Consider the following 26,715-nt stretch of genomic DNA (forward strand, 5'->3'; position numbering starts at 1 on the left):
CATGACATTATTGTTAGCCACATTGGGCTCCTCTGCCATTTTGTTTTGGTGTTTTAGGGGTTGCTGTGTTTTGGGGCTCCACATTCAACACTTCTTCTAACCTCCGACATGTGGTCAACTCTTATTATTTTAATTACTTCCAGTGACTTCAGATCCTGCTTGACCTTAGAGAGCAATCAAGAACAGGAGTGACCACATTAAATGACCAGGCTCAGGACAGCTTAGGTTACCATGACTAGGGCAAAGCAACATCAGAAATATGCTTACAGTTTCACTGTGGGCTCAACACTTTAAAAAACCTTTTAAAGGCTTCTGTTAAAACAAAACAAAACAAAAAAAAAATGCAGGTTTCTTTCTCTTTGTTGAAGCAGTATTACATACCTAAAATAAAATATTTAACAATCTAATGACCCAGGTGTGATCAATTAGATCAATGAATGCTGTTATCTGTAGTTATTGACCTAAATAAGTATAGTACCACGTCTTAAAGTAAGTTACCCAAAGCGCTCATGATAAACAAAACCGGGCACTAGCTTAATATGTGGGCCAACCCGTACAGAGCCCTGGCTTTCTCCCCTCCAGATAAGGAAGGAAAAAACTAAACGTGAGCTGAAAAGGGAGGAGGCATGGTTGGTTAGAGCACCCAACTGGCCATGTTTACAGCAGCTGTCATTAGCTGAGAGCCCAGCTTCCTGATGACATGGCTATCCACCATCAAGACTTGAGAGCATGTCCTGCACCAATAAAAGCAAACAGAATGAAACATGAACATCAGAGAAATGTCGTTAATTCTGAGCTTAAACTTATGTTTCGTCAGTGTGATGCTATGCCACCTGTTGCTCGGTATGGTATGAATGTCCTTTAATAACATCAACATATGCTGAAAATAGCTCATTTATGTGAATGTTCTTGAGAACGTTCAGTTTGGGGTCAATGTTTCACTAAGAGTGTTGCTTTTTTTGGGAGATGGTCTGTCTGTTGACAGACCAGGGAACCTTGGTGAAAAGAGTGATCCCCCAGAAACCCAAGCCAGCCACATGGTTCATCCCTTATAAAGGAGGCTCATGTGAAACCAGAAAATTATAGTGACCCAGGGACACACAACTCTTCCCACTGCTCAAATCCTGCATTGCCTCAAGTTGCTTCCTATTACAATCTGCAGACCATCACTTTAGTCATCCAAATATTTACAATTATTTACAAAAACAAGGAAATAGTGAGGATGAAGAGAACTGTTCACTAGGTTAGTGAGGAGTGAATTTATAAATTTGTATATTCTTCAAAATAATGCTCAGTCTAAACTTGCTGTTATCACACCGTCAGAACATCACAATAATCAGTATGCCCTAAATTGATATGGTATGCTACAACAGGTACCTGTTTAGAAATATTAGCATCATCACACATGCTTGGTCAGCTTTCCATTACAAAGTGTTATGTCTTGAAAACAGATTGTATCTACTGTTGCATTTTGGACCTTTGCTACCTAGACTAAAAAAGTAAGTCACCTGACTGCCTTGTGAGAAACAAATGCTCTCACACACACACACACACACACACACACACACACACACACACACACACACACACACACTCACACACACACACACACACACACACACACACACACACACACAAACACATAAATGCTAATGTAAGCTAATTTAATAATGTTTAAATTCATCACTGTATTTCATGATATCTTTGTGGTAATATTTCAAAATGTAACTTCTAAAGTGTCATCAACCAAATACTTGTGAAGGTCTTGTGAAGTGGTAAGGTTTGTTTAGTTTATATGTTGTGCAAATGTTCTAACAACATTTGAATTTCACTTCCACAGGTTGGACCCTTGAAGACCAGGTCCAAACAATGAGAGAAATATACTACATTACTCTTGCCTACAGATTTTTCTCATAAAAAAGCCTTTGATAGTTTAGCCATCTGGTCACGGCCAAGAAAAATCCTCATAAAAGGGGCCCAAATAAGGGCAAAGGTCACCCCCTCCCAGGGTCAGGAGGCCCTCAAAGATTATTATAGTGGACTTTACTAAAGTTGTCAGCTAAGATTGCCTTGACAAATTAATATGCATTCTTCTATTTAAATCTTCTTTTATTACATTGAAAGCTTGTTGTTCTTATGCTTGGAATGTGCAATTTACTTGGTTGGCTTGCATATGTGAATAGAGATTAGTTGAAATAAACAAAAACAAACAAACAAACAATTATTCCCTTTACCTTAGATGACGAGATTTATTGTTCAAGAACAAGACACAGATTTTTGAATGCTATACTATAACTATCTCTTTTCAAGATGTTCTACATGATGGATAATCTGTAATTCATCAACCAGGAAAACATACCAAACAAATTCCATGCATTCTTTTTTTTTTCATAATGGTTAGGTAAAGCTCAGGCTGCCTGATAAGACCAACACATAACTTTCATATGCATTTTTCAGGTTTCTTTGTCAGTGACACTAATGTGTCTGGAATTTAGGAATGGTTTCAGAATAAAGCAATGCTTTATTATATAGCATTGCAGAATTAATAATAACACTGAAACAAAAACATAGACACCATTGCATGCAAGCATATAAATGTTCATGCAAATTAATAACAAATCAGTTTATTCTTAACTAAATGTTTTTTACTTTACAGGTTTAAGGGGCAGATGCCTTCTCCCTGTTGAAGACAGTATTCATACTTCTTCACTGTTCATCACTGGTTTAGTAATAAGATTAGCACTGACCTGCCCATACATTTTCATTACACAATGCATGTCAATATATGGAAAATGAATCAGGTAAGAGTCATGATTAAAACAAAGAGAGACTACTTCTAGTTACACTGTTGAAAAATGTCAGCCAAACAGATCAAATTGTTAAAGAGCTTTGAAAACAGCTGTAAAACTGTTCGGATTCAGTATATGGGAATTTCACTAATTATACTATGAAAAATTCAGCAAAGCAAAAAAAAACCCAACAACAACAAAAAAAACAACAACAAAAAAAAAACAACACCCTCAGGTAGCTTCATTTAGTGAGCCTGACATTCCCCTCAATCACCATTTGCCCTGACAATCAAGAATGAGCAGTAGGAGTTGCATCGTAACGGAATGACTTTTCCTTCCTTTGTGCCCATTCACTGTAAATATTTCCCTCAGGCCTCTTTATCAGTCCAGTTCCTGTTCCTGTTGTCTCAGAAATCCAAGCACATTTCTCGTTCAGGCCATTGAGCTCTTGGCCTGAATGTAAAGCACATGCTTGGAGTTGGAGCCTCTCTTACGGAGTGTGAAGTGTGAGACAAAAGCAGGTCATCCATATTGTCTGCTGCATTTATCTCCAATGATTATTATTGTATTGCTGAGAAATGGGGCCTTCCCTCCATGGCTCAGTAGAAACCCATAGCGGTGACAGTGAATGAAACACACCCAAGAGTGTCACGTTCGTGGGAATCCATGCTGAGGAAATCGGGGTGGGATGTGCATCATTTAACACCACAGAAGGACATGGCTGACCAGAGCCATACACACAACCAGAGAGTTCTGTGTGTAGTATCTGCACACAGTATAGCAGTATCTATAGCAGACATTATATGCAGGAAATAAAAAATTTCAAACAAAAAGCAAAGCAAACTAACAGAAAGCTCAAATCTGCAGATGCTTGCTTTGTCCTTTATTAAGCTGCTTACATTTTGGCATGATGCTAATATCATAAATGTGTAAGCCTTGATGGTTTTACTTCGTCCACAACCAAGTCATGTAAAAAGTAGATTCCATGTACAAATTCCATGTGGCTCTAGTTTCTCATAATCAGTGTGTCCGGGAACAAAAGAAAACAAACAAACACTTTTCTCACAGAACCTTGCCGGGAGGGGGGTAGGGGTCATTAGAACAAGTGGTTATTAATCTTTCCTAATTGTAGGTTTCTGTTTTACCAGTGGAAACAGCTGTAGTTTTAGATTTAGACCTGGCTAACGACATTCCTTTGAATAGACAGCCTTGATATCCCTTACAAATTGATGCAAATGATGAGAAATGCTGCAAAATTACTAAAAGAGATGCCCTTTTCCCTCTTTTGGCTTCTATCTCCTGGACTGGCATTTTGGAAAATGCTTAGGAATGGAAAATGGCTGCTGTAGACTGTTACATTCCTCATGTTGCATAGTGATTGAATCCTCTTTTGGGAAGGAATGCATCATGGAGGAATAATTGCCCTCAGCCCTCTTTGGGCACTCAGTTAAAAGAGATTCAGATGGTTTGTGATCTCTCCACACCACCCCTCCTCTTCTGAGATGGAGGGAGTGAGAGAAGTCAGGGGGAAGGGCATGTTTGACTTGGGAGGCCTAATAGTGAAGGGGGTGGGTACACACACACACAAACACACACACACACACACACACACACACACACACACACACACACACACACACACACACACACACATGCAACTAAACAAACTGTTTTAGTCATTTTGCTCTATCTGTTAGATAATTCCAAAGATGAAAGTTTATATAAGGTGCTTTTAAATGCACCATATCTACATTCAAAGCACCTGTCCTCAATAAAAAGGCTCTTTTTGGAATTGGTTTGGAATTTCTGTGACTACTAGAGTAGGGGTCAAACTTCGAGTTTTAATGGTATGCTCTTGTTTGCAAAGGTCACTTTTATGGATAACATATATAGACATATTCATTGGTGCGTTTCAGAGAGTGGTCACATGATTGTTTTTGGTGTTCACATGATAAATAATTTTGGAGGTTGATAGAACTGCAGGTTCAAGCTAATATGATCATAATATTCAACAAAACGTATATGTGAGTATATAAAGATTATGATGTTTTAAGTATTTTTTAGCTGCAATGCAGAAGGAGTTTAAACAATCTCTTGTTCAGTTATGAACATCAAATAAGTAATCAGCAAATAACGATAATTTGTGACTTTTAATTCTCACATATTCAAAAGTCGAGCTGTCCTAGCTTTTACATCACTTGTTAAAATTCAACCAATGATATCAGTTAAATTACTGAAATAATTTTGCTTCAAATGCAACTTCAAATTAATTTTTTTTTTTTATTTAATAAAATCATCAAAAAGCTATTAGAAATAACTGATTTCAAATCCAGCATTCATTAACACAAGAGTCAATGCATTTAGGGTCAGTGCTTCACATCTGGGCTGATTGCTCCCCATTATATCTAATTGTGGTCACTTGTAGCTCCACAGGTTTATATTTGGCTCTCGTAGCCTTGATAAGACGGCATAGTGTTTTGCTTCAGCCATCTGCCCTCCTCACCTCTATGGCTTATGCAGGCAGGGCTTTTTGGAGGCGGGGGGTTGTAGGTGGCCTGCCTTGAGGATTTGCAGGGGAGGAACCCCTGCTTCTGTGGCCTTGTGTTCCACGATCGCGCTCTGTTCCTCAAGCAGCTCTCAGAGATCTACTGCATCTGATGTACACAGCGGTGTTGTCATGTCTGCTTGCGGGGTTCTTTTGCACCTGATGGACACAGCGGTGCTGTCTTGTCTCCTCGTGGGGTTCTGTTGCACCTGATGGACACAGCGGTGTTATCTTGTCTGCTTGCAGGGTTCTGTTGCACCTGATGGACACAGCGGTGCCGTCTTGTTTGTGGTAAACCACATTCTTTCGTGCTCTCAAGCCAGCCCTTAACCTTTAGCCTCCTGTTTCTGTCTGGTTTAAGTAGAACCTTGTGTACCTGTACAGAAGTAGTAAGGTAATGCATAAAGTGAAATACTTAAACTTGAAGGGTTGTAAATGGTAGTATCAAAGCAACATATACCATAAACTGTGATAATTTTGTCCCTAATACTAGATGACAACTAATGACTACTACAATCAAAAGATATAGTGTAAGGTTAACTTTTCTGTTCCTGGGATTTGGCTTCATGGGGAACCTCCCCCTGTTGCTTTTTTTAAATGGGTCTCCTGGTGGGAATCTTTTGGGAGGAAGATGGAGATTGTACGGTCCAGTTCACTTGCTTTCCAACACTGCCACTGGTGGTGTTAAGCAATACTGCATGAGATGGGAAACAAATTTCTTCTGCTCGTTAGTAAAGATCAAAAGTGTGTTTGATAATGCAGTTTTTGTTTTTTTTTATTTGAAGCTATGCATTAAAAGAAGACACACATATGTTGTAAAAAATCTTGTAAAAAATAAAATTGCAATGATTTGTTTGCTTTCAGTAGAGAAATAATCAATATATACATAATTCAGCATATATTCATATATCTAGTGCACATTTAACATGTAATTTTTTTTGCTCTGTAGAGGTCACGACCTTCTTTACTTTCTTCAGTTACTGCCTGCCTTTTGCAGTGTGGAGTTGCTCCTGTGTGGCTGATGGCCCCATTGAGGGCCTGCATGGTTGGGCTAACACCCCTACTGGGGGGATAATTAAAACAATTCAAGGACAATGGAGGGGACTATTCCCCCCCCCCCCAAGCAGTGCCACTGTCCTTCTGCCAGAGGGAAGGAGTTGCTCAGGATTAGACCCCTTCCTCCACCCCGTTCACACAGATGAGCCAGTCAGCCTTTTTGCTCTAAGCACTATGGGCAACTGCTGGGATGACGATGGATAGTTGACCGGTCTTAACATATGGAAAGCTGAGTTAACATTCATCAAAGTTTTCTCATTGTAATGGATATTTGGGGAATTAATAGAATCTTTCTGAGACACTACATTACATTAGGTGGTGCTTTTGACTTCGAGGTTGCAGGTGAAAATCAGTCAAACTTCTAAACTGTACTGAAAACAGGACCCATCAATACCACAAGAGAGAGAAAAAAAATATTTTGGTTACACATTTTTCATATTGCCATTCTTATAAAAGCACTGGAATTTTTTGACAACCTTAGCAGTCAGTACAACAGTAATAATAGTAATTTATAATTACTTCCTAATCCTGCGTGAACTTTAGCACAAAATGTGTCTCACTACAAAGGGAACGGGATGGAAAAACAGAACACTTCCCTTCACGAACTATGCAATTAACACCTCGTTAAAGACACAGGAGATCCCACATATGGGAATAATTATTCCTTTCAAAATGAAAGAGTGTGTATGTTGCAGAGAAAGTCAAGATTTGAATGCACTGAAGCATATGTCCTGTCACTTAACCAAATGTAGCATACATTTTACACAGTTCTGAAAATGTTAGACTATGACAGTAAAGGGTAAGAACACTATTTGTGCTATTCTAGATCTTTCCAGTAGCTGTGAAATAAAAAAGGAGCAATGTTTAACACCATTTAAAATAAAGTATATTCTACTGTTCACAGTTCTGCATTTCCAAGAAGCCCACAGCCACAACTTTCTTCTTTTTCTTTTTTTTCATGTTAAGGATCTGCACTTTTATATCCCGAGTCAAAGTAACTCAGGCATTAAATTGATGTTAGCTCCTCCAACGCAGCCTGGATGTTCGACTCACTTTTATAGCCCTCATTTGGTCCTGGCTCACAGTCTAAATATGGGAGTGTCTGTGTTAGGAACCGAGGCTAGTTAGCGCGTACAGCTATTAGAGCTAACCTGAGGGGCACGTTCACTCTGGGATAAAGGGGGTTGCTCATTTCACAAAGTGGGAGGTAGGACCCTCAGAGCTCCAAGCCGCTAATTAGTTTTACTCACCGAGGAAACATGTCGCAGTGTGTTGGATGAAGTCCTTAACTCAGATTTAGGAAGTGAGAGGAAGTCAGGCTTGCACATGGATTTTGGTGGATTTGTGTGTTAATGGGTATGGAGCAAAGCATATCAGTTTAAGACTAAATATGGGTTCTTTCAAGACCTGGCAGCTAGTCTGAGGCAGAAAACACCATCTTTCAAGAACCTTTTATCTTTGTCTTTTTCAGTTATGCAGAACATTTCTTCAGTGTGACAGGTCAAACCTTTGCTAACACTGGACCATAGGTGCTTTTAAGTTGCTATAAATAATGCATTATAGCACCTTATAAAAAATGCAATGGACTCCATTGTAAAATTTCATGATTCAGAAATGAGTTGAGATGTTAAAAGACCAGACCTTTTCCTTCGGTGCGACCATCCTACATAGACCTTAACCCTACAAGATTAATCTATTGTGGAATTCTGCCTGCTGAGCTGTTGACACCGCATGTCTCCTCTGAGCTTTTAAGGCAATGCTGTTATCTCTCAAGCCAGGGCATACTTATCAGACAAAAGGGAACTGTATGTAACCAGAAACAATAGGAGTGATTGAGTGCATTCCTCCACGGGTGTTGGGTTACGGTGGTCCTCTTTAATAGATGATATCTAACTGGGAGGGCTCTCCAAGTGTCTGAATGTGATCCTTATCAGTGTCTGAAAAGAGTACATTCTTCATAAGCTAATTGGGACGATACAATTAAACTGTGCAAACAGGAAGGGGCCCAGGGGACCCCCCGGAAAGGCAACGTAAAGCTTATGTGTGTGTGCCCTTGACACTAGCATAAACAGACACCTCCTAGCAAATGGAGATACTCCATAGAAAGAAACTTCCTGACAACACTTACAGACTAATAAATTTATATACTAAGTGGTTTCTGTCTTTCTCTCTCTCTCTCTCTCTCTCTCTCTCTCTCTCTCTCTCTCTATATATATATATATATATATATATATATATATATATATATATATATATATATATATATATATATATATCCTTTCATCTTATTGTGGGAAAACTCATCAGACCACCAACAAATTCATAGTGTGGGGAATGAGAACTGGGATTTCATATGATAATCTGGCAGATGTCTGCAATGCTGGACACATTCCAGGCATCTTATCAAAACAAATTGTTTCTTTTCTCTTAGAGCTGCTTCTGGGCACTCAAATGTCCGAAGAGATGCCCATTACACCACAGATGTACCTTCTATTAATTGTAGTATATTTCTTCACATGACGAAATATTTTACAGATCATATTGTAAAATTATTGGTGAATACTACTAAACTATATTTTAAACTATATTTTACCATATTCACATCAATTTGTGCATGCACATGAAATTAGTTTTGTCACAGAGTAGTTTTGTCACTGGCTCAAAAATGATGACCTGAAGTGTTAGACTATTTAAAAAAAAACACACATTTTGCCTATTATTAGGAACATCACAGGCTAGCCTTTCTGCAGTGATCATTGGTCACCTCAGCCCTTTACAGTAATTTGATCCCTCAGGCCAAAGCAATGCTGGCATTCCCCATGCATTTGCTTAAGGTGGGGGGTGGATATGTGCCTTTAGTAGAACTTTCAATTGATTTAATATGTCTGCCTTTCATTCATGCAATCTAAAAAAATCGACTGTTGCTCACCTTTACAGAAAAGTCAACTACACAGTGCTTGTTGGCTGGTCATGTGTAACCCATTATGCAACATTAGTATGAGTGATGCTTCTCTTCTTATGGAACTCATCATGGTGATTCTTAAAATGAGTTCAAAACCAATAAACAAATGCAGCATCTTTTAACTTTGCAGGCTGCTCTTTTGCTTTTTATTTGAAATTCAACATAGTGATTTTAATCCATCTTGCATAATTAAGCAAATCTGTGACGAATAATACTTTAAAAACGATACAGCCAAAAGAAGACATTATATAAAAGGAATTAAAAATAATAGCTGATATATAAATATCATTTTTTATGCAACCTCTCAAAGTAAGAATGTAGACATGAAACAGTAATTTTAGTTGAGAGCAGATAACATGGCTGCTTCACAAGTTTAAGTGCTGCCTTTGATGATAAACAAAAGTAATCTCTCTCTTTTCCTTAATTATAAGGGCTCAGCGCATGATCTTCTGAAGGTATGCAGTAGCCTTTCAGCCTGTCTTCCTTTAAATGGGATTCATTCATTCAAAAACTCTTACCTCATAGCTAACAGACCCGTATCTCAAATCTTAAAAACAAACAAACAAACAACAACAACAAAAATAATGCCCAAAGTGTCTGCTGTTAGCTTCACTTAAGAGACAAACTAAAATAGGCAGGTAAAGCAAATATGGATTCAAATGTGGGCAACATTCACAGCTGCAAGCCAGCGAGTGACACAGTTGGACAATGGGCTGAGATGTGCGGGGATCATATTTCCATCATGCTTGTTTTTGTTGGATAAGGTATGCATGGTCAAAGAAAATATTGGCCTTCCTCATCACCATCTGTCAACTGCAACAGAAGCTTTAAAAATGGCTAATGCTAATTTGTTTGGAAATCCAGAAAGGACAAACACATTCACACATGCTTCAACAAACTGCCCGAGCTGTAGATCAGAGGCACTGACCTCGGGCCACAGTGTGCAGCTTGGCTTTGCATATAGATATTGCATAAAAGTTTTGTTTATCAAAATAGACTGTGAACGTTTCCCAGTAAACCTGACACTTCATTAACATGCATCTGACATAACAGCTGAAGTCACTCTCTGTCGTACCTTTAGACATCTGCCAAATGAGAGCCAGACTGCATGCAACCATCTCCCATAATGATCATTTGATCCCCAATACATTCATCAAAAGGGCACAGCAGCAGAATGGTGTGTTTAGGTGTCTGAATCATGAACTCTTTTCTCTTCTGTTTTTTGGTGAACAGTTTTGTGATAACAAAGGTTGTCTGTTTAAAGAGACTAGTGAGTATTACGCTTCGCAAACACACAAAAAAATTCTGCTGACATCAGAAAATAAGTCTTGTTCGAATGAAGGTTAAAAGTGAATAACAAAGCAACATTGTGGACTTTTTCAAAGGTGCTGTAGGACACAGGTATATGCTTATCTGCAACAAAACACGTTAACACCGTGTGACAATGTGAGTCTTAATGGACATGCTCCGGGACTATAAGCAGTTAAGCTGTGTATCAGATAGCATATTGGAATTTGTTATATTTCCAAGTCATACATTTTTACAGTGCATGTATGTATTCACAACTTACCATTTGAAACACCTTTAAACAAGTACCCTAAACAGTGGCTAAAAACAGAATGCCTAAACAACTTTAGGCCACCTGCCATGTTCTAGACTCCAAATGTGTTTGTCACGTCAAAAACAGACAGCAGTGGCCATCCTCAGTCTTCTACAGTTACAATGGATGTAAAAAATGTTATACAAAGATATACAGAGATGAAGATTGCATATGGGAAACACACAGAAGGTCTTAGGATGTGGCTTCTATGCAGAGTTTTGTCATTATTTTACACATTTTTGTAACAAGTATAGAAATGTATTGGATAAACTTAATATCCTGAGTATGTTAAAAGGAACACTCCCCAAAAGCCCCACAAACAAACTAATAAACTAACCAATAAACTTTGCTGTCAATGCATTCTTTTCTAATTAAAATAAAAACTTTTTTTTTTTTACCAGTTGCAATCACATTCTGAATAAAGGTTGACATATTATCTGTATGTTTGATAATACATATCATTGGAAACCTCAGTCACATTTATTTTTTGTTCTCTTTTAATCTTATTTTTTATTCTGAATTCAGGGGACAGTGATGCAGTGTAAGGAAGCACTGTATAACACTAAATGGGCCATTTTAAAAACAAAATGGAGCCTGGGCCATTGAAAATGCCATTGCTAGGCTAGAGAGCAGAACAGCATTCCTTTGTCCATTAAAAGACTTTTATAGGGATTTAACTAGCACAGTCAGGCATTTTTCATTGGTTAAAAAACAAAAACATACAGATTTTTCTACCTCCTGAGGAAGTGATATGGAACACTGCTGTCTATTTTGAAACATCACAGCACTCGCTCACATTTTATGATGACGTAGGATCCGAAACAATAATGTAGGATCAACAGCATTAATGTAGGATCCAGAACAACAGGGCGATGAATACAACAAAACTCAACAACACAGATTTAAAATAGCAAATCAAATAAATCATGGCAAAGGGAGTCCATGTAAAACATTTAAATAAATATAGCCATTAAAATAGTTCTTGGTATTTCACAGTAAAGGTCATTTATTTTAGAATCTTTACTGTTTACAATTCTACAAATACAACAAATCAGTTGTCTTGCTAAGCGTATTTTCTATATAGTATGATATACGATACTGCGGTTGCTATGATTCCAGCATCTTAATATCTTTCACAGATTTGTCTGTGCTAGAGTTGTTCATTACTTGTGTTGTGCTTGTTTACAAATATTCCTTGTTTCTGCAGAAGACAGTGAAACAACATAAGTCAAACTACACAAGTGACAGCCTTCACATGAGTTTTGAAAGTAATTTTTATCTATTACAGATTCATTTTTGACTTCTAGAGATTTAAAAAATCAACTGCCTCTTTAATAGAGGAATTATAGATTAGACATTTAGAGATAGGCCTCTTTAATAGAGGGATTAGATCTACCTGAAAATCATTCTCATATGAAGGATTTGCATCTCAAAACTTGGCACATTTCCCTATATATCTTCTATATTATCATTATATAAATACACAGAGTTTAAATTTATCTAAATAGCCCAAAATGGCAGTAAATCAAAGACCTAGAGGCAAGCACGCATGGGGAGTGATGGAATGCATCTTTTGTTATGAGCTGTGATTGTTCCCACACCCAGTGTGACATTGTGCTGCTTTTTAATAACAATTGTGTCTTTATGACACAATGGTCCATACACTGATTAATCCCCATTACAAACAGACTTCTCTTATTCATTCAAATGGAAAGCAACCTGTTCTTTACTGCAGATACAGCATATGCAACAACATGAACACAGCCTGATGATTGCATGGAAAGAAACATGCAATCAAACAGCTTTTGTGCCCCAGTGGTCAGTCCAGTTCTTCAATTTTTATCTAAACAAAATAAATGACTTGAGAAATAAAAGCAGCCACTTTGCCATGTACCAGAACCTCTCAGAACATATCAATACTTTGATTTTCCAGGGCAGAAAGATGCATGTATTGGGGGGATCCATATCAACATAAACCAGAGCAGTTAATTACATTAGAACCCATTCATGGTCTTTTGGTAATAGGCCACCAAATTGCTCTAACGAAACAGAGGTCAAAAGCATATTGTTGTGGTGACGTGAAAGAGCGAAAGGCCGGTGGTGTTGCTTAATGTCTGATAAGCAGATCTCCCATTCCCACTTGTTCAAAAGCCCTGCTGAAAAAAAAAAAAAAAAAAAAAACCCTTCACTCGATCCTAAATGGGAAAAAAAAAGAAAACATGAAAAAACAATTCAAAAAGCAGCAAGAAAATGCACCGAGTGCAGAACAGGCAGCGCAGTGCTTGTTTGCATGCATTCCCCTTTCACGCTGCATGATGTAGTAGTTCCTGCCTTTCCTTATATTTCTCCTCGGCTTTTCTGGATCCCTGACGTCAGGTCGGCACGCCTCAAAAAAAAGACAATTTCGTGGAGCAGCTGTGAAGGGGCTCGAGCTTTTTCTGGTGCCCTTTATGACCCCATTCAAAGGCTGACATTTCAAACACAGGAAGGAAGGAACCGAGAAGGGCTTTACAGTATCAAGAGGTCCATTTCAGCTTCCTGTTAGCTTTTTAACCAGACTTAACAGACCTGAACAGCCACATGCTGACCATATATATTTTGCCTCTGATATTTCCTGCTACAGGATAATGAAGGTAGTTGTATTGAGGCCAGTGATTCCTGAATGCTTGAATGAGCGCCCCCTAATTTCTGAGTGCTGAGTGTCTCTCTGTGGGGAGGCTCATTATTTGAATCCCGCATTAGAGTCACTTCTTCCTAATCAGTGATCTGGGGGATTTTGGTTGGCCAGAACACTTCAATATAGCAAAGAACTTGGTGGGAAGATGGAACACATTAGCTAAAATAAATCTTAAATCAAATAACGCGGCTGTATGGGTATAATGAATATGTTATGAACCACTTATGAGGTTATAAGGTAACCCCAACAGGCACTTATAAACAGGGAGGTATGAGAAGGTGAATGAATGAAAGGGAAATACTGTGTTAGAGAGTTAGAGAGAGACAGAGTTAGATAGACAGAGAGATCCAGAGAGAGTGACAGAGAGAGAGAGAGAGAGAGAGAGAGAGAGAGAGAGAGAGAAAGGAAAACCTTCACCTCTTTATGGGTGCATGGGATTAGGTCCTGGAGGTCTGCAAGATAATAGATCAAAGAGATGCTGCAGAGAGCACTTCTTGCTTTTCCCACATAGCAATCATCTTTACGCATAATAGCGTTTTACAAGGGCTCAGGTCCGAGAGCTTTATTATTAGGGGGGCTGGGAAATTCAACTGCAGTAATAAAAGTGTGGCAGAAATGAGGCAAAAAAAAGTTCCAATAAGCACCGGATAAAAACAAATAGTGATTTAAAACATCAGAATAATATTTGCTCACTCAAAATGTTTATTAATCAATGATCACTTGTTCAGACTTCAATTATGTATTTTACATTTAAATAAATGGTAAAGACTAATCAAAGTGGACAGCTGCAATGCTTCAGCAGTTGTTAAAAAAAGGAAAATAGTTCAATGCATAAAAATCACAGAAGCTTATGAGACCTCACATTGCAACTTTTCCCTCCACTGGGAGCTGATCAGTCGCAAGTGGGAGACATTACAATGGATTTTCACTGACACCTATAGGCAGATTAGAGAGTCACATCACAGAAGAAGTGAGGCATGATAAAATTAAAAAGTAGGGTAAAAAGATGTTGCAGGATCTGTTCCTTCTTAGCCTTTTCTGGTCAATGCCAACCTAAACTGTAGCTTCCACACTGTGTGAAAAACTGGACGAGAGACTCAAGGCACTCTTGTGCTGGCTTTCCCAGAAATATTGTACCACAAAGATTAGCTTTACATTGTGGAGTATTACATTAAACACAATCTCTCATCTCATGGCAGAAATCTAACCTTTCAGTGATAAAACAAACTATTCAAAAAACAAACTGTTAACACAAATCTCCAACACATAATTATTAATCATAATTATAATAATATCATAATTATTAGCATATTTGAATTTAATACTTCTTTTGCCAAGATAACAGCTGTAAATTTGCACTAATTAAGCTGTATGAGGTAGGAGGGATCTTGGGTTATTTCTCACAGAAGTTCACCAGGTCTTCATGGGTCCTTGCTGATTCTCCTCTTAAGCCAAACCCATACATTTTCATTGAGGTTTGGCACAGGGGCCAAAGTTGATGGTTAGTGAACTAGTTTTACATGGAGGTATGCTCTGGAAAAGTGTTCTGCTGGGTGATTCCACTATGACTCATCCTCAAATGTTCATCAGAAACCTCTTGGAATTTGATATTGAGGTATTCAGTCCATGATGTCATGTACATCTCATGATTTTTTGAAGAATAACAGCGTCACAACATTACAGTTCCACCATCATACTTAACACTGGGGATTATAACAGTGGAATTATTTTCTTTATGACATTCTGTCTTTTTACATTAATCACACATCTGTTTTCGTCTCATTTCACTACAGAGCCGTGATTCAATCAACTTGTGACCTTGGAGAAGGTTTTGCCATACTGTTCTCCTCACAGTGCATGGGGAGAAAACATGCTTGTGTTCTCTTCCAGGCAGGTTCTTTACAGCTGCAGCTGTTTGGAACTTCTTAACTATTTCCCTAATAGTAGAGACTGGCGTTGTACTGGTTTATTCTCTCATCTTCCAATGGTGTTGAATTACTGTGTCAACCCAGTGAAATATGTTGTATGTATGTTCAGTGGAACAGGAAGTCAAAGATGACCACTTAAAGAGTTCCTAAAGTGGTTCACAAAGGTCAAATATGAATGAGAATATACAGTATGTCAGAGAAGAGCAATAATGATTTCCAGAGGTGCCTATAATTGACACAAGTTTTCAGATTTTTTCCACTTTGAATAGTTTCCCCTCGCTAAAAAGGTTAGTCCTCTCATATTTTCAGTGTAAGATCAAGCTGATAAACAACAGCTTGAGAGCCGACACTGCGAGACAGACAGGAGGAGAGGTCGGTGCCGAGCTGCTAAAGCTATTAGCAGTGATGGAAAAATCAATGCTCGCTCATTCCTCCAAGAGTCCTTCTCAGATGGAGCCGTCGCTTCCTTGAAAAGCCTTGAAGAGTTGGGCAGGAGACAGTGGCGACAAGGTCACCAAATATTGACTGTTTTCAGCACAAAGCTTCTGCTTTTATAAATATGAGGAAATTGACTCGAAGTCCGAGGAGCTTTTATTCTGCACAACTTAAAGCGCAGTTCAATATGCCAAAAGGCACTAATAACTCTGACAAATACATTGGACAAATGTGTCCTCAGTGTTGGAACCATAAAAAAGGGTATGTGTGTGTGTGTGTGTGTGTGTATATATATATATATATATATATATATATATATATTATAACATTCTATAACAAATTTATAAAATTTCAATGTAAACTTCCACTTTAATAGCATTGCTATTGCTATATTTTCTCATATATTTTAGATATTCTTTATATTTCTATATTTCGTTTAGTTTTATTTTTATACTGCCTGTCTTAGCAATGTCGTACTTTTCGTTTACACATGCGCTTGCTCACTATGAATGACATTATAACTATTGAAAACACTAGATTAATAACGAGCCAAATAAAAGAAATGCGCTAGAAGGTGAGCAGTCTAAAGGCTTTGCAGAATAAATTCCAGAGTTTGGGGCCATGGCAGCAAAATGCCGCCTCTGCACTCTGCAGTCGTGTGGTGGACACTACAAGCATGGTTCTATCAGATGATCTGAGGGCCTGTGAGAATAAATGCCTCGTGATCATACTGCCGAGGCAAAGAGTGACAAGACCATGTAAACACTTAAAGGTCAGCGGAAGGATTTTTAAAGTTGATTCTGGATGACATGGGTAGCCAATGCAGTTCTTTAGGGACTGGTGTAATATGCTCTCATTTCTGTATGCTCTGTAGACTGCAAAATGTATTCTGTGAGGCCTGCTATCAGTGCATTACATAAGTTCATATGTAAATACAGATACAAACGCATGTGAGTATTTCACTATCAGTTGCTGTGAGGATACTTCTGACATTGACTGTGTTACGCAGATGATAGAACATTGTTCTAGACATTTCTAACATGCAATTTAGAGAATAGTTCAAATGGAATGCCTAGGTTTTGATACGGTGTTATGGCTTAACCAATAGGGATCCTAGATATGTTATCACTTCAGTGCACTGATGACCATTCCCAATAAATTCCATTTTGTCATCATTGAGTTGCAGGAAATTATGACCCATCCAGGACTTGATGTCTTCTAGGACATTAAAAATCAAGTCAATGGTAGCACATAGCATTTAGAGCTGTTTTCACCAAGTGTGACATAGTATTCATGACTGCAACCAGTTCAGAACAAAAACTGTAATAACCTAAAGTCTTAATTCCAAAGCAAAACCTGATTTCTTCAATGTATCCCATCAACTAACCAAAGCAAACAACTAAAACATCTATAAGTTCTAGAGGTTTCCCTATGTAAATATATGTAAGATATGTTCTCATCTATATAGAACAAAACAAAAAACAAACAAAAACAGCAACACTTCAACTGACCAATGTTTCAGGGGAGTTATTGACTCTTAAAGCAAGTCTTCCCTGTCAAATGAAAAGGCCATGCACTTTATCTGTGTGGACTGGTTCAGTCTGTGTCTGCAGTCATAGCATGTGGTGCAGGAAATGGCCCCATATGATTCAGGTGGTCAGGGAAACGCAGAGGTAGCACACCACATTCATATTTCATGTCTTTTGTCTCTGCATCTCTGCAACTGCCTGAGAGATCTTATCTTATAACTGTCACTGCACAGCACACAGGAAATAAAGTTATTCTCACTTGTCTCTCATTGCAGATACAGGCCAACTGTTCTAATGTGGAGATGATGTTATCAGCGCATGGAATAAATACTCCCATCGCATGCCAGTTAGAATCCGATCATCAGGTGGACTTATAACATCAGCTTGAAAAGGTAAATATCAAGTACCTGTGTTTGTTTTATTTATATAATTTCATTTATTATTAAAAACTACATTTCTGTACACAAAATATTACAAAAGACCCAAGATTTGCCTGGTCAGATGGTGCATTGAGTCAACACACAAGCTGTATGAAATACACATTCTCACCACATTGCCCACCACTGGCAGGCTGTGAGCATACGGTAGGCTTTTGACTTAAATGGTAATCAGCTGTGACAAGTTTCTGTTGCACTTCCCTAGCTCTTGACTGCCATCTTCAGGGGGAAAGGGATAATGTGCACATTAGAGCTGATTAAAACATTTGTTTTTTTAGTGATATGATTGTAGTTAATGATTATGACCAATCGATTATTACCAATTCTGTTCCCCTAACTCTACAATCACCAGCAATCTCTTTCCAAAACACAATATTCTACACCTGGCAGAAGACTAAAACAACCTAAAACAAAGTAAAATCTTTAGAATGTGGGAGTGTTTTTATAAAGATAGTGGAAATACAAATAAATTAAATACATTAATTGCTCTAATGTACACTAATGCCCTAATGCGGTCAGAACAGACTGTGCAAATGGACACATCAAATGAAACATGAGAAGTAGACAATTAAATGAGTGTTTATCAGTATTTTTTTAGACTTGATGTCTGCCTCACACTACTCTATACACTCAGAAGCCTTGTCTGAGGGAAGCGCTTCCTGTGTATTCTACAACTCTCTGCCAGCAACCAACTGTTGCAACAATTTCTCTTTGCATATACTTTCTTTGCCAACTCAAAGGCCTTCGCATTTATATGCCGCATGTCAGAGATGTCGAAAGGGCCGACCCCAACCAAGAAGACATGCATCTAATTTACACTTGTTTAATTCTCAATGCTTCCAACAACTGATGAGTTGTATCAGGTGTTTGCTAGCTTTGTTGGAGAGGAAAAAAAAGAAAACCCTGCAGCCAGTCTGATGTTTAGAGGAGACTGGAGCACAGAGCACATTGGCTATTGAATACTGTTCCAAAGGAATCTATACATAGTAACCACTTTAGCAAACATAAATAGATCCCTTCAAACACATCAAAACTCTTGCTAAGCATCAGTGTATTGCATATGTACAACTAATTATTTTTGACTGCCAGTTTAAATTAAAAGTTTTTCCCGTTTACTGGGCTGGAATTATTATAATAATTATTATTATCAATGAATCAAATGAAAGAGACAGGATGTTTTAAAAGATTCCTTAAAAGACTAGACAAGAGAAAAAAATGGTTAAATAATCACTCAAATGTGTCATTTTATTTTTATATAAATTAAAATAGTCCACTTCATATCGAAAAACTTAAATTCCATAGTCCACAACTGCTAACACTATAATAGTTAAAAATTAGAGATCTCCATGCCATGAATTCTTCTAACAAAAACAAAACTTTACTAGAATGTAAACAAATAAAGGAGACTAAAAAAACTGTATTAGCACTTGTGCTCTGATCAGTCCTCACTGCTGTCTGCTGTGTTTGAGTCTGAGAAAATATTGTGGGGAGAAAGCTGGTATATGGGAGTCTGCTGGTCCTGTGTGGAGATGGACAGGGGAACACTGTGGACAAGAAGTGTGCTAGAGGGCTCCATAGCCAAACCGTTCATCACCAAGCTGCCCTCTTCATCTGGAACACAGTCACCTGACTGCTTGGGTAGATCCTGAGAAGGCGGCCTGTCAATGTCGAGGGGCGGAGAAAAGGCAGGGCCTGACGTTGCAGTGACAGAAGCGCTGCCCTCGGTGACTACAGTGACCTCGGTGCCGCCCTGCTGGATAAGGGCATGGAGGCTGTCCAGGTCCGAGCAGGCTGTGATGAATGTGTGGCCGCTGTCTGTAGAGGGTGCAGCACAGGTGCTGATAAAGCTCTCCGCTGGGTCAGTGGTCTGGGAGGAGACAGCTGTTTGCAGCAGATTCTCTTGAAGAGTACTTTCTTCACTGGGACTGATGTGAGTTAGTAACACTGTCTGATGCTCTAGGCTGCCCTCGGCTGGTGGGGCCATGTGCTGCACTGGTGTTAACAAGTTGACCTGCTGTATGACAGGGTTCAGAAGGACATCCTGCCCTTCAGAACTAAGCAGGACCGCTCTGGGCTTGGAGGAGGGATCGTCCATTGAAGCCTGGATGAATGTGCCCTCTGGGCCTAGAGAGGGTGCCACGATGATCTTAAGCTGCGTGCTGCTATAAGAAGAAAGTGAGTTTCCCGCAAAGGCCAAGGAAGCCTGGCCTGTGTCCTGCACTGTTGCTTTAGCTGAGGACATGGTCGTGCTTTGTGCCTGTGTAATTGCAGCATTCTCCCCGAGCCCCTGATGCTGGCCGTTACCGTGCTGTCTCTTATGGCTGCGCAGCGAGTCCTCCCGTACGAATGACGCATCGCACAGGTTGCAGCGGAACGCGCGAGCTGCCTCCAGCCGGGCACGGTACCGCGGGCTGAGCGGCTTGGGCGGCTCCTCGCCGGCCCCGCCCCCCCGGCCCGCCTTGCCTCGCCCCTCGGCCTTCTCACCGTGGCACTTGCGGCGGTGGATCAGCAGGTTGCTGCGCTGCTTGCTGGCGAAGGGGCAGCGCTCGCACGCGAAGGGCCGCTCGTCCGAGTGTACGCGCTCGTGAATCTTGAGCGCCCCCTTGCTGGAGCATGAGTACGAGCACTGGGCACACTGCAGTGGCTGGGCGGGCCGGTGCTGGCGGGCGTGACGGCGCAGCGCTGCTTTGGCCGAGCAGCGAAAGTCACAATCCGGGCAGCTGTAGGCGCCTGCTGCGCCGTGCTTCAGCTGAACGTGCGACTTCAGGTTGGCCTTCATGGCACAGCGGTACTCACACAGGTCGCACTGGTAGGGCTTCTCACCCGAGTGGATCCGGCTGTGGCGCTTCAGGTCCGAATTGATTTTGAACTTGGCGTCACACTGGCTGCACTGGAATGGGGCGTCACCTGCAGGGGAAATGAGAGTGAGTGACAGAGGGAAGCTCTGGGCAAGCTCTTCAGATGCAACCATGTACTCCACATATATGCATCGGGGTGAACGAACTCCATAATTGAAGCTGTGCTTCACAAAAGCTGCGCCTCAAACTCTATATGTTGAAGTATTGATGGACTGCAAGACCATTACTACATTATGACACCACCAAAAATGGTAAAAAAAAACCCAAAAAAAACACAACACAAAATTACAGCACGTAAGGCAGTGTTTTAAGCGGCACAAGCTAAGGACAAAGAGGACTGTGGGTGGTGTGTTGGGGGGCAGCGCTGACCAGTGTGGGAACGCAGGTGAACAGTGAGCTGGCTGGAGTTGCGGCTGGCGTACGGGCAGATCTGGCACTTGAAGGGTCTCTCGTCGTAGTGCACGCGCAGGTGTTTCTTCAGGCTGCTGCTGTCAGCGGCTGCGTACGAGCAGTGCTTGCAGCGGTGTGGCTTCTCGCCTGTGTGCGACCGGCTGTGCAGGTTCAGCTTGTCCCGACGGCTGAAGCGCTTGTGGCATAGCTCGCACTCAAAAGGCCTCTCACCTGGACAGAAGGGAATGATCTCTTCACTCTGAGGTCGCCACAGGTGGGTCACGTCAACGAGCCGAGATGATGACAGAGGAGCCGATTCTTACCAGTATGAGTTAGCATGTGTCTCTCCATGTCTTTCTGGCCATACTGTGTTTTGAATGTACAACCTATGGGTAAATAGCCCACAAAGATTGAAGACAGCACAAATCAGGACATTCCAGATCAGATTACTGTGGTGTTCACACACACCTGAGAAGCTGCAAATGTGTCTCTTTTGAGCCAGTGCAGGTTTCAGCTTTTTGGAGGATGTTTTCTGTGTTTTGGACATGCTCTTCTTGACAACTTTGGATACACATGCCTGAAACGCCTCCTCCAGAGCAAACTCTTGAATGGACTCTGTGCAATACACAAGCAAACAAATGTAAAAACAAAACAAAACAAACAAACAAACAAAAAAACAACAACAATCTTCAAGGAGATTTGTAATCCAAAAATTTAACCACCACAAAGCAATGTAATGGGCGCAGACTAAGGGTTGACCATTACACAATAAACATGCCAATTTATTTGTCTTATTGAAACAGGCATAAACATGAACTCCCAATTTGGCCCAATCAACTTCCAGTTTAACAGTCATAAAATGAAGCTTGGAGTAACCTCTAGAGTAGGTTAATGGACATAAACTTGTGGGTGGAGCCACACTGAAACTTTCTGTTTATGTGACAAAAAGCAATCAGATAGCACAAGGAATCAGTAAATCCATGTTTGTACACTAAGTTGATTGAATCTTTGCTCAAGCTCTAATTTTGAAGCAAGCAGAAGTTTTCCAAATCACGTGAGGTGCTTGACTTACTGCTTAGGTGTCAATATGCTTGATATTACTAAGGCTCTTTTATTAATCTTACAAGCCTTACTCAATGTAAGCAAAGCAATTTCACCTGACATACCGGCCCCAGCAGCTCCGGAGTTTGGGGATGATATGTCTGTTGTGGGAATCTGGCAGCCATTTTGTTTGTGGGCAAGAAAAACTTCAAAGTTGTTGTACTGCTGCTTGCAGAAGCCACAGATGTGAATGTCTGGGCTCACCTCCATCAGCAGATGGTTTATCCCTGCAAACAGCAAATCTTCTGAGGAATCCGAGCTACGCCACTTCTATTGATCATGATTTTAACACTATACCACATTAGCCTGAGATATTTTTTTTGATGGATTTACTGTTAATGCGTGCCAAGACTTTTTAAGCAGCAATTTTAAGGTAACGAGTCCCGAGGCTAGCTAAATGGTTTAACGAACGCTGAAACGCTGAAAAGGTCTCCGCTCTTTTCCGAGAAGCGTGTTTGAAAGCTAAGGGAAACAGACTTACCGTCGCCGCTGAAAGATGCCATTTAGCCGGCAGCAGCGTATTGTTAGTCTGTCAACTCTGTAGCGACCACTGGCACAGCCATGAAACTATTTAGCCAACTAACCTAACTTAGCTATTTCATCAGTATCATTTTAGCTAAAAGGCCACGTTTGGTGTATTGCAAAGATTTCTGTTTTATTTCAACCCATTTGTGAGACTTGTCTATTCACAAACGCGGACGAGTTTACCGGGATACTTCTTTTGAGGCACGACCACTTTACGACACTGTGATAACTTCTTATCGGTAAACATAATTTGTTCGCCTGCACAAAATTCATGTGCTGACCAAACGCATTACTGCCATCTTCAGTGTTGGTGCTTCTCTTAAGTAACGGTAGGACTATGGAAAAGACGACACATGGAGAGAATGATGTCCAAAGATAATACACTGTCCATATTATTTGCATTGTGCGGCAAATAATAATAATAATAAAAAACTTGTTGGAATATAAAGGCTTTTAAGTTAAGTATAGCTGTAAACATTAGCAGGCTATACATGCATTTTTTGACATTCATATTTTGACATTCTACTGTTTTCACATAAATTGTGTAGAGTAACTTCCATTTTAAGAATTTATTTGCCACTATACCTAAATCAGTAATTTTGATGTTTAAACAGTACATTTGTCACTAATAATATACATTTACATTTATGGCGTTTAGCTGACTTCAACATGCTCCAAGATAAGTGATACACATTAAATTATTAAGGAGGAACTAAAAATTTTAGTTCAAAGGTCCTCTGAAAACATTGTAGCATCAGCTGAGAAGCAGAATGAGAAAACTCCATTTTCTAGTTCAAATGAAAGGAACTTTTATATTAAAACAGAATAACCAAAAATAGAAAATGTAGGGAAAATATGGGAAGGGTTAACCAAAAAGTACAAACTTCACAAAAACAGTAACAACTAGTAATAAGCACTCTAATAAAAATAACTACTAATTATCTCTTAAAGGCATATATTAATATTTAAACTAAATACAATCTGTGGAGGAGGTGCACTGGAGCTTCTCTGGAACAAGGAAAACTGGCAGAAGAGCCCCACCAGTTGCTTCAGTACTGTGATTGTGCTCTGGTGTGGGACCTTATATGCCTGGGGCCCCTTCGTAAAGTAATCCATAGGCACAAGAACATAGTGGTCACTGCTTGTGGCAAAGAGACCCAGGCCTACGGCAACCCTCTTCTGGACCCTCTCCTGAACGTGCTGGAATGCAAACACTGAAGCAAGGTGTAACAACCTCTTCTTCGCTGTGTGTGGGTCGTAGCAGTGCACATATAGCTCAATGTGCACGCAAAGCCCTGACCAGTAGAACTGCTGACACGGCCCCCACACCACCCTGTGCACCATGTCTAATGGTTTTCCTCAGACTTCCTCAGACTTTCCATGCTGCTGGTTCCTCCCACACGTGGTATTGCAGACTGTCTTGCACCCAGAGGCTATCCCAGCCAGCACGAAGCACCTTAGCAGAGAATCCATGCAATGTCTGCCCAGTCAGGCATTCGTTCTGCTTGACGCTATCCTCGTGCCCAGGAGAGCGCTACATTGTCCTCCTGGGTGCGTTGGAACTCCCCACAGCTCACGGCATCAATTCCGGTATTACTGGGACTGCTGACAGCAGCAGCGGATCGGCTCTCAGGTGCCTCTGCTCTCTCTTTGGGGCGGCGCCTCAGTTAAATCTTCTGTGGCACGTGATCGGCATTACCATGTAGGCATCCTGCATGGTGTTGGATGTAGAAGCAGTACAGCTCACTCCTCGTGACGCTACGGTTTGCTCAATTGCCAACTGTAGTAATAACCTTTTCAACCCCGTCCTGCAGCTCTGAAAGGATGGCGACGATGTTCTTGTCACTGGTATCGGTGTCTGCAGTGAACTCGCCTCACAGTGCTGAGCGTGTCGAACCGCGAACGTGCGCTCAGCCTCCTTGTCTCTCTTGCGTGGACCAGTACATTGTCCAGGCTGATGATGCACTGATCCTTGGGGATGCCAGTGAGCCTTCACTCCATCCAATGTTATAATGTTGCCAGTGCATGAAGACTGAAGGTCATCACTGTGAAGTGTCATGCGTAACACTTGGGGGCAAATACAGTCTGCGGAGGGGGTGCGCTGCATCCTGGGAGTCCATGCTGTGCCCCTCCCTTCACTCTGTCAACAACCCCTCAGTGACCGTTGTCACAACATAAGCCAAAGAAGCACTGTGTAACACAAAGCCCAATGGACCCCGGCCGTTCCTCTCTGCTGCATGTGTGTTTCATAAATTAACAAATGTTTTGTTAATCTTTTTGTTAATGATTTTGGAAATCTAATATGCCATAATCTCCTAATTTTCAAGATTTTCAAGACTACAGTCAGACAAAGTTATTCAGCCAAAAACTCGTTCGCCAATGTGTTTTTAAGGGCCAAGCCAACCACTGCGCATTTGCGCCATCTTGTGTCCGTTTTTAGAGCACATCAAAAATGTGTGGCAGTTGCATGATGAACTAATTAAAAAATTCAGGGCTGGAGCTGATGCCCCAAGCGTAGTATGGACTTAATGATTTTAACTTTTGATTTAGTGTCACTGTTCATTACATTTGTAGCATGACGGCTGTGTGTTTAATCCTTACGTGTTACATTGGCTCACTCACTCACTCACTCTCAGCAACTCTCAAAAATATTTACAGTCGCTTTCATGATTTGCAATTAGATCTTACAATCTCAAATGCAGTTCCTTTTTCTTTTAACAAGCTATACCAGTAGAGGCTCATCGTTGTGACGTCAGAGTCATGCCCACATGCCATTGCGAAATTCAAAAACATGCTGTCACACGCACTTACAAGGAAGAAAAAAATAGATAATTTTTTACATCTTTGTGTGATTGTAGGGTGAAGCTAGATTTTGGGTTGTGGATATAGGAAATAGGAAATGTGTGTGTACACAAGTATGGATTTCTAATTCCCAGTGAGACAAGAACAACAATATGGAGGAGACTGTCCTTGCCACTTTATATTAGCCCAGCTGAGCTTGCCAGCTGTGTACAGCTGCCTAATGGCCACAGGCTGTCAGAAAGCATCATTGCTGTCAGAGTTGCAGCAGTGAATTTTAATTGCAGACTAACTTGCAAGATTTCAACTGTAATGACATTAGGTAACCACCGGGTGGCACCAATGCAACGCTTTCCATTTTGGAATACCTTTTAGGTCATGCTGTTTGAGGCGGTGAAAAGCGCTTTGTACTTTGGAGAGCTAATTTTCAGTTGAGTGTACTGACAATGGCCCTCTGTGCTGCCTTAGTTGTTTTCATTGTTTGCACTGTTTTTGCACCGAGGCATTTTAATTGCCTCCATTAGTGTTTAGACTCCACATCTGAAGAGAATATCTGAAGTCCAAGTTTCTCTTGGTTACATTTTGATAAAACATTTACATATCATTCTTAGTCACCTGAGGGCTTTTTACTTAGGCCTTGATGGGGAAGATTCTGAGTAATCTTGTTCATCATTAATTCACATCTTTCCTATGCAGGAATTTGGAGGGAGCTCATTACTGTGCAGCTATTGTGCTCTCCAGTACAGTATTATTTCAGTCATACAACAAAGGCTCCTTGAAATAAGTATGTGTTCTGAATTTACTTATTTGTCTAGACATATTAGTCCAGATTACACTGCACATTTCACTCTGTAATTACTCCCTAATGTCAAGAACAGATAAGGACCTCGCTAACGATGCGGAGTCGACCTCAGAGCCAAGCAGACTTGATTGAATTAGGCGGTGAGTCAGGGCGTGGTAGCTCGGCTAGGGCAGGAACAGATGATTGCCTTACTCTGTGTAAACGACTGATAATGTGGTACTAATCTCCCTTTTATATAAGTTGAAAGCTCCCAGGTGACTTTACATCTTTAACAGCAATCAA

At 40.3% G+C, this 26,715-nt stretch overlaps 1 protein-coding gene across 3 annotated transcripts; it reads right to left on the bottom strand.

Annotated features, from left to right (window-relative positions):
• Window positions 1–19,174: 19,174 nt before the first annotated feature.
• Window positions 19,175–23,064, bottom strand: zfp64 (zinc finger protein 64 homolog (mouse)). Of its 3 annotated transcripts, none has more exons than XM_027008278.3 (6): window positions 22,789–23,064; window positions 22,373–22,534; window positions 21,675–21,821; window positions 21,530–21,592; window positions 21,186–21,437; window positions 19,175–20,865 (listed from the first exon to the last, which is right to left on the bottom strand). In XM_027008278.3, the coding sequence occupies exons 1-6, from the start codon at window positions 22,808–22,810 to the stop codon at window positions 19,397–19,399; spliced, it is 2,115 nt and encodes a 704-aa protein (XP_026864079.2). In that variant the 5' UTR covers window positions 22,811–23,064; the 3' UTR covers window positions 19,175–19,396. The 3 variants fall into 3 exon arrangements, with proteins under 3 accessions (XP_026864079.2, XP_026864078.2, XP_081561036.1); XM_027008277.3 differs by having other exon boundaries at window positions 22,364–22,534; XM_081704910.1 differs by lacking the exon at window positions 22,373–22,534.
• Window positions 23,065–26,715: the final 3,651 nt, after the last annotated feature.

The sequence above is a fragment of the Electrophorus electricus genome, chromosome 21 (genome assembly GCF_041902795.1).
Source record: "Electrophorus electricus isolate QZ-2024a chromosome 21, ASM4190279v1, whole genome shotgun sequence".
In the NCBI taxonomy this organism is placed as follows: domain Eukaryota; kingdom Metazoa; phylum Chordata; class Actinopteri; order Gymnotiformes; family Gymnotidae; genus Electrophorus; species Electrophorus electricus.

Bases quoted from the DNA above. Each gene is read 5' to 3' on its own strand.
- zfp64 (XM_027008277.3), bottom strand. From the start codon at position 22,810: ATGGCATCTTTCAGCGGCGACG. The intron at 21,593-21,674 runs GTGTGTGTGAAC...ATTTACCCATAG, and splicing joins ACACATTTGCAGCTTCTCAG to GTTGTACATTCAAAACACAG. The intron at 20,866-21,185 runs GTCAGCGCTGCC...TTTCCCCTGCAG, and splicing joins TCACCTGCGTTCCCACACTG to GTGACGCCCCATTCCAGTGC.